The following is an 8,977-nucleotide window of genomic DNA, read 5'->3' on the forward strand; positions in this document are numbered from 1 at the left end:
TTAACCTATTTCTGGGAACACTTCCAGGCGGCGCACAGTTTAAAGTGTGATCCAAAATACGACCAAATTCAACGAAGTGAACCCGAGCTCCTACACATGTTCTGGAAAGGATTAGCTGTGACTAACACTGACCCGCTAAATGGATAGGCTAATCTATTTGGACATAAAAACTTTGTTCAATACTACACGCAAAAAAAATCCGTTCCGATATACGTGAACTCCCAATCACGGCAACGGGAACAAACGGGAGCTATGCATAGCAACGATAACAACAATAAGAAATGTACACCGTGAACTAGATTTCACGTTTTCTAGAACGCCAATATTGACAGCTGGAACTAGTTCCAGTTTACGGTGTATATTTGCTTGTTCTCATATTTGCGTTTGTTTGTTCACGTTTGTCAGAACGGTTTTCTGAGCGTGTACCAGCAATAAATCTCACAATTTGATATAATTTAATTAGTTTTAATTTTGAGGACAAGGTATTTTGGAGTACATTGCTCAAAATTTCTGGAGCACCGTTGTTTAGAACCGTTAAACGGATTTGGATTAAAATGCATCACGCTGTTGACAACCACTGAACAATTAGCGTGATGCATTTTCATCCAAATCCGTTCAACGGTTCTAAACAACGGTGCTCCAGAAATTTTGAGCTATGTACATACTCCAAATACCTTGTCCTTAATTCATTTCAATGTTTATTCATTGTATGGATGTTCCGAGCAGTTTCGGATCAAAGATGGATCACGACAATCAAAAATTAGTGGCATCTGTTGGAATACTAATTGTATATAATTTGAAGCATGTCAGGTCAGGTCTCCGGTCTACGAGGCTCTCTTAATCGACCCCCAAGTGGAAGTGGCCTCGGTCTCCGACCGAAACTGAAACCCCTCTGTAAAACAAAGTTCAGTCGTGTTTTGGGTCCCATTATGCGGCCCTAGCTTTGCCGTACCACGTGAAGAACATCCTTGTAATACAAGAATATAACTCTTATTAAAAATGATCTGTAGGTTCTGTAGGCCCACATAAAAAAAGACTATCTGAAAGCAGAAGAAATCAAAAATGCTGTACCGATACAAGTGTCCAAATGATGTTGGTTTCCCTAATTTAACAATGATGTTTTGATACCTGCAAACAACGCCAACAAACCAATGAGCACTTGATAATATTTCTAACTAGCTGTCCCGGCAAACGTTGTCTTGCCAAGCAGGTTTGGTGGTTTGACAACTGTACATAACATCACCGCACTCGTAGATTGCTTTCATTTCAATCGTGCTGATTTTCTTCCCAGCTCATGAAAAATCAGTACTTCATAACTTTTCTAGTGGATTTTCGTAACTTTTTGTACACATAAACACAGCCACCATGAATACGAATCGAACCGTGCAAGCGTCATGCTGATCGGTCCACCCGTTCTTGACTTTTGTTGCCTCAAAGGGACTGAAAACTCATTTATATATATACTAGCTGTCCCGGCAAACTTTGTATTGCCAAGCTGTGCTGGTTTGACAACTGTTGAGTTCATAACATCACCGCACTCTAGATTGGCTTATTTTCGATCGTGTTGATTTCCTTCCCAGCTCATGAAAAAGCAATACTTTTTCAATTTTTCAACTTTTTTAGTTCATTTTCGTAACTTTTTTTACTTATAAACACAGCCACCATGAATACGTATCAAATCATGCAAGAGTCATTCTGATCGGTTCAGCCGTTCGTGAGTTTTTTTTTTATCTGTATTAACGAGATTTTTAGCCCTAGGCTAGTTCATCTCGGGACCCACGCTTTACTTCCCTTCCGAAGGAAGAACTCACATTTTTGCGAGTTTGTCGGGAGTGGGATTCGATCCCAGGTCCTCGGCGTGAGCCGTTCGTGAGTTTTGTTGCCTCAAAGGAACTCTTATCTCATTTTTATATATATAGATATATATAGATATAGATATATAGATATAGATATAGATATCAGCATTAATATTAGCTAATATTAGTAATATTTGTAATACGAGATCGAGTGTCCCACCACATGTGCAGAACTCTAAAATCTACTTTTAAAATGAAAGATCGGGTTGAAAATGCTATATATATTTACAGCAAGTGGGTGATCATTAAGTAGAGTTTTTGGAATTATCGTACTGTTGGATGATCAGATGAATCCTCTTCAAATTTTTGGTCATATCTTTCATACACACTAATTTTATTTATAGTTTTATTGAAATCACTTTTTAGTTGTTCTGATTTCCGTAAAATTTCAGATTATCGAGATTCAGCATAATTTTACCCAAGTTTAGGATTACTGAAGTTTAGTAAATGCAGGGTTTCTTGTCGAAGTTTGGTATTTTTTTTTGCTGATTTTAGGCATTTTTAATTTTATGATATTTCAACTGTTGAACTGGGTGTGTAAATCTAACTGAAAACGCAAACTGCAAGCAACAAATTGAATTAATTTTTTTTAAGAATACAAGTAAAATCTAAAATTTAATTATTATCTTAAACTTTCTGATTGAAAACACATAGTTTCAGAATTAATTTCAGAACGTAGAAAGTAGTTTAAATATATAAACTAATAATTTTTAATTCAAAACTTTGAATATTGTGGATTTAGCACCAAATTGGTTTTGGGAGTAACTTCATTGACTTCCGCTGCCTTTCCTATGCGTTAAACATAACGTCGGAAGTAGTGCCCGGTATAGTAAATCTGATGCTCTATACAGCGCACTACTTCCGACGTTATGTTTAACGCATAGGAAAGCCAGCGGAAGTCAATGAAGTTACTTCCGACGCCAATTTAGTGCTAAATCCACAATAGAATTAAGGAAAAATTACTAGAAATAACTTTGACGATTCTTCAAGGGAGTTATTGTAAATTAGAAAATAACTAGCAATTTCATTTGAATTTTATTATGTGTTATGAATTCGTGTTTCGACCCGGATGATCATTACTGATTAAAGGGTCGTTAATGAAACAATCAAACACACCAACCTAAGCTAATTAAGACATTTGACGAATTTCGCCCCAAATTGTATTCGGAGTTGGCAGCACCCTCTCAGATTACAATGAAACTTTCTGGGTATGTACATCAAGACTAGATAAGCCACTTTGCATACTTAGTTTCTTCAAAATTTATCTGGACTGACTTTTGAAAAGGGCTAAACTTTTTTTATGGATTTTTTAAAAATGTTTTTAATCAAAAAATGACTACTCCTACAAAAAAGTGTTGTATGGGTGATTATCACAAAATAAGTCAAATTTTAAGAAAAAAATACTGAAAAAAATCCAAAATGAGCCCTACACTGAAAAAAATCATTTCTAAAAATTCAAAGTTGATTTAAAAAAAAACACCATTTTTGATTTTGATGAAATTTTGTCTCAAGACAGGTAATTATGTTTCCTACCAACCGTCCATACATCACAAGATAGGCACTTTTAAGGAAAAAAAGTTTTTCTAACAAAAACTTTTTCATGTCCAAATTATTATTTTTTCAGTGTCTTTTTTTAAAAACAAACTAAACCAGTGAAGGTTATCTAGTAATCTCAAAATGCAATGAAACTTATTGTGTCATATGCGACAATGCAATGCACCCATATTCACGCAGCAGCACTCTAGAAGTACGAAACAATATACAATTAGAACACGCATTTCATACGTGTTGCTGTAATTTCTACCCAAACGTTTCTACCCCATGTTCTTACCTAATATTAGGTAAGGCTATTTCTGGAGCTCGATTTGAAAAGGTCGTATGTGCTTTTGTCGATTAAAAAATCGATCAGTTAGATTCGCTAATTATAGCGAAAACCGTTGAAATTGAGCAAAGTTGATACATACGGCAGAATCCTCACAAAACAGGCTTTCTGTTCCATCATTAAAAGTTTACAAAATATCTGCCGTATTGCTACAATGACTAAAATAAACCGATCGAATTTTATATCGACAAAAGCACATACGACCTATTCAAATCGAGCTCCAGATTTATTAGATTCGAACTACCTAATCGAAAAAAAAAAATCAAGAGTTGTACCTAAAGCAAATATGAACAAAACAAGAAAATGAATCGGTATCATTCAACGTGTTACTTCTCTTTGGTTATTAAAGGCAGTTCTGAAAAGTAATGGATCAATCGTATAAATCAAAATTCAACAAATTCAAGTGCATAGCATAGCATGAATACTTGCACAAATCTTGGATGGAGTTGCAAAGTTGAATATATCCATTGACATTGCTGATGTCGCTACTATATACAATGTCATAGATCAACTCAACTCCACACACTTGGCCAAGTCCTTGCAAGCATTTATAAATCCCTTCATCAACTTAGAAAGAGCCCAGAACTGAAGCAGCTTCCAATAGATGAAAGGATGTTGAAAATAGCGAATTTTCAACTTCTATGTAGGTTAACAAATGTATATATACTGAAGTAGAATTATCATGAGAATTATTGTTAAATAAATAATATTAGAAAGATCTCACCAATTGTTTCGTGGTTTTTGTGGTTCCATGCCGCTCATCTAATTGTAAGCATGCTATTGTAAGCAAAAAAGCACGGATCAAACAAAAACAACGAAAATGAACGCAGATTTGAAAATAATTTACGCTTGAAGAGCCACTTAAAAAAACGATTCCGGGCGGCTGTTTAGAACGAACTTACTAAATAGTTCACAAAATAGTGGATTTGACTGTAAAGGTTATGTACGCCATTTCATAAATGTATAAAAAGCATTAAATTTAAAAGGAACTTTCTCACCAATTTTGAAACATCTTTGTCGAAGAAATATCGCTTGCCCTTTCCGGTCGCGGGGAAGAAGTGTCCCAGTAATGCTTTGCGTCACGATAATCCAGCGGACGTTCGTTCGCTTGCGCCATACCATTACGATCACGAGCATCATAAGGTTTTCGTTACCCATACACTTTTCCCTCCATCTTCTTGAGGACGTAACTCCCGTCGCGGCACTCTGATCTTCATTCTCTTCCAGAGTGCGTAATCACTTTCACCGAAAAAACACACTCTTTGGTTTCCTACCAAACAACGCGCTTATTTAATTACCGCTTGAAACCGAAATACTAATAACAGTCCCAAAGGGCAGAATCAGCTTCCAAATTTCTTGAAAATTCTGACAGGCGGAAGGCAAAAACACAGTACGAGAGAACTCCACGTCTATATTCGCGCGCGGCACACTACGATCAATCTGTACTTGGTTTTGATCTCAAAAATTCAACAAATTCAAGTGCAGTGCAAAAATAAACAATCCAAAGTGCAACCGTCATAATCTACGGGGCATGTCATTAATATTGATAGATAAAATTCATTCCATGGGATATACACATGAAATCGACGAATCGATGAGTATTTGTGAGTCATGTCGTGGATTGATAAGTCACAACAGAAGCCCGAATACGAAAAAACGCCGATCGGATGGAAACGACGAAACTATGCAACCAGAACCGTCAACGAGTGGTCAACAAATCGAACATGAGCTGGGTAAGTAAGCCTTCAACGTGTTAGCTTCTTTTATATAACTCATTTTGCAGCTCGTTGCAAAACTACATTTTTCAGTATTCTTCGTATTTATCCAACCCGGCAAGCCTCGTTGGATAAATGTACTACTTGTGCGAAAAAGAATCATTTTTGCAACTCGTTGCACACACTTAAATTCAGAAATTGTTCTCGGTAAACCGTTTACCGAGAATCCAACAGCTGATATCTCGGTAAAATATTTACTGATTCTCGGTAAAATTTTTACCGAGATTTCGGTAAACCATTACCGAGTCTCGGTGAACTTTGCCGAGATCTCGGTAAAAAGTTGGATTACCGAGATCTCGGCAAAGTTTTAACGACATCTCGGTAAAAGTTTTACCGAGATTCAGTAAAAATTATTACCGGATTCTCGGCTGTTGGATTCTCGGCAATCCGTTTGCTGAGGTCGGCGATTTAATTTAAGTGTGCATAAATAACTATCATTAACTTTCCACTGCATTCATTATTATATTGTTAACCTTAACTTTTATCTTACAGATATGGTACCATCTATTCCATCATTGGAGTCAATTCCGTCAACAGATCAACTACAGGGTCCCCATAATATTGAGAAGTTTAATACCATTGCTGAAACATTGAGTTTATCGCCAATCTCATCTAGAAACATGAGAAGTATGGAATATCGCATAAACAAATCATTGCAGATTACGAAAGCAGTTCGAAAAAATATCTTCGGAATAGATTCAACGGATGTTGGCAAAGTGGAGGCGTATGACGAGATAATTATGCAGTTAAAGGATAAGTTCAATCACCCTACAACTGACAGAAGCGAACAGATTAAAATACTATCTGTACTTCCTAAGTCTTGGTCGTTAAATAAAATCACAAGAGAGTTTAACGCACCAATGTATATGGCGAGGCAGGTGAAGGATCTTATTTATGAACAGGGTATTCTTTGTACCACCGAAAAAAGAAGGGGGCATGGTATTGATGACGATACAAAACAAATAGTAAGAGAATTTTTTGATGATAATGATATCAGCAGGCCAATGCCAGGAACAAATGATTTTGTTTCTGAGGTTCGAAATGAAAAAAAACAACAAGTTCAAAAACGACTTTTGATGATGTCGCTCAAAGAGGCTTATATGATTTTTGTAGATATGTACAAAACTGTGAATATTGGTTTCACAGTATTTACACAGTTGCGACCAAAGCATTGTATTTTACTTGATTCTACTGGTATACATAATGTATGCATATGTACTATTCATGAAAATGTAAATTTAATGTTCAACAGTATAAGAATTGTGTCACAAGATGAAATAATACAAAAAATGCTTTGCGATATTTCCACCAGAACAGATAATTGCCTTTTCCGTGCTTGTGAAAAGTGTGCTTGTAATGAACACATTGAAGAGGAACTTACATTGATATTAGAATCAAATGACAAAGAAGAGATTATATTTCAGCAGTGGTTGAATACTAATCGCTGTAATTTAGAAACGATTATTAAACCTGTTGATGAATTTGTTCCGTATCTTGTTGATAAAATTGACAAACTTATAACACACGACTTTATTCATAAACAACAATCATCATTTCTCAGAAATAAAAAAGATACATTAAAGGATGATGAAATTCTTGCGATTTGTGATTTCTCTGAAAACTATTCATTCATAATTCAAAACGCTGCTCAAGGATATCATTGGAACAACTCGCAAGCAACAATACACCCATTTGAAATTTACTATATGAAAGATAATAAACTTGTAAATGTTAGCTTCATTATCATATCGGAAGTAATGGTTCACGATACAGTTGCGGTCCAGTTGTTCATCTCAAAAATGATAGATTTTATGAAACAATTAACGAACTTTTCTAAAATTTATTTTATGTCTGATGGAGCAGCATCACAATACAAAAATAAGAAGAACTTTGCTAGTCTATGTAGATTCCAGTCAAAGCATGCATTAAGAGCAGAATGGCATTTTTTTGCAACGTCCCACGGTAAAGGTCCATGTGATGCTATTGGTGGCACTCTCAAGCGAATGGCAAAGAGAGCAAGTCTTGCTCGAGATTATGGAAATACCATAACAACTCCACGAGAGTTATATAACTGGGCAGTTGTACAGACAGATAAAAATATAACTAAATTAAATTTCTGTTACGTATCCACTGAACAGTACATTAAAATGTCAGAAGATCTCGAAGAAATATATAATAACGCCAAAACAATACCAGGCACTCAGAAATTCCATAGTTTTTTGCCTATTCCTGGCGACAAAGTAAAGGCAAACAGGTACCGTAAAACGGGGTATCTTTGATAATGCGGGTAACTTTGATAGTACGGCAGGCATTGTATAATTTATCCTATATCTCTGATTCCTTCAACCAGTTAAGAAAAAGGTAAACGTAAATCAATTCTATACATATGAAAGTTCATCTTAGACGAATTTTCATTAAAATCTAGTTTATATACAACTTTTTCACAAAAAATAAAAATTGTTGATATTTTTGTCATTTATCAACCCCTTCAAACAAACTGCTATACGACTTCGTTAAAACTATTTTTTCAATGAATTGACTCTTATTCTCGATAGATTCATCATAGTAGATTCCAAATCTGGCCTTGAATCTCTTAACGAAGTGTGTTTTTATGAAATGGAAGCAATTTTGTAAAATGTGACATAAATCTCCATACATTGATAAACGCCTAAAAGTATGTAATGCCCTTGTAATTTCATGTAGATAAATATGTGTTGTTCTAAATTTGTTAATAAAACATTAAAAAACTACTCAAAAAAGAAAACTAACCATGCATAGCATGTAATCATATGTTGATGTACCGTTAAGCATTCATTATTACAAAGATAATGATTTTTGATAGCTAAATTTATTGTGATTTGCACTCAATACTCCACAAACTCATTTTTATATGTAGAGTTTAGTAAAATATCACTGTTTTGATATAAAAATTCTATCTAATATATTCCACAAGCCTTCTCTCATCATGTTCATACGCTTAAGATTTCAATCTGTGATTATTTTTTGAGATTTGATGGGTTTTTAGGGCATTATCAAAGTTACCCCAAAATGAAAATCTGATTTTCGGTTATATGAAAAACTAAAAGTTATCTAAAATATTTCAGATTATCGAATCTTTTAATTGCAATTGATAACTGATACCCCAGTACTTGTTTTAAAAATATAAAACTCGGGGAAATACTGTTACATGTAAAAATATTGAGAAAATTCGCTGAAAAACTATCAAAGTTACCCCATTTTACGGTACTCTAATTCAGAAGATGAACCAAAAATATTTAGTATGATCGGAAAAAATAGAAAAGAACATGTTTGAAATTGGCTCTAAGACACATATATATATATATATTTGAAAAAATCATAATTATAAATAATTGTATATTTAAAAGTGCACTTTAATACATATTGCGATCAAACATTACATTTCCTAAGAAAATACATTTGTAATATTTTCAGTTTTTTATGTA

At 34.5% G+C, this 8,977-nt stretch overlaps 1 protein-coding gene across 1 annotated transcript; it reads left to right on the forward strand.

The window, feature by feature from the left end:
* The first annotated feature begins 2,993 nt into the window (after positions 1 to 2,993).
* On the forward strand, positions 2,994 to 8,825 carry LOC134285777 (uncharacterized). Its single transcript, XM_062847314.1, has 2 exons — positions 2,994 to 5,471; positions 6,006 to 8,825. The coding sequence occupies exons 1-2, from the start codon at positions 5,270 to 5,272 to the stop codon at positions 7,790 to 7,792; spliced, it is 1,989 nt and encodes a 662-aa protein (XP_062703298.1). The 5' UTR covers positions 2,994 to 5,269; the 3' UTR covers positions 7,793 to 8,825.
* The last annotated feature ends 152 nt before the right edge of the window (positions 8,826 to 8,977 follow it).

This window comes from Aedes albopictus, chromosome 1 (genome assembly GCF_035046485.1).
Source record: "Aedes albopictus strain Foshan chromosome 1, AalbF5, whole genome shotgun sequence".
Lineage (NCBI taxonomy): Eukaryota > Metazoa > Arthropoda > Insecta > Diptera > Culicidae > Aedes > Aedes albopictus.

Bases quoted from the DNA above. Each gene is read 5' to 3' on its own strand.
- LOC134285777 (XM_062847314.1), top strand. From the start codon at position 5,270: ATGTCATTAATATTGATAGATAAAATTCATTCCATGGGATATACACAT. The intron at 5,472-6,005 runs GTAAGTAAGCCT...TTTATCTTACAG, and splicing joins ACAAATCGAACATGAGCTGG to ATATGGTACCATCTATTCCA.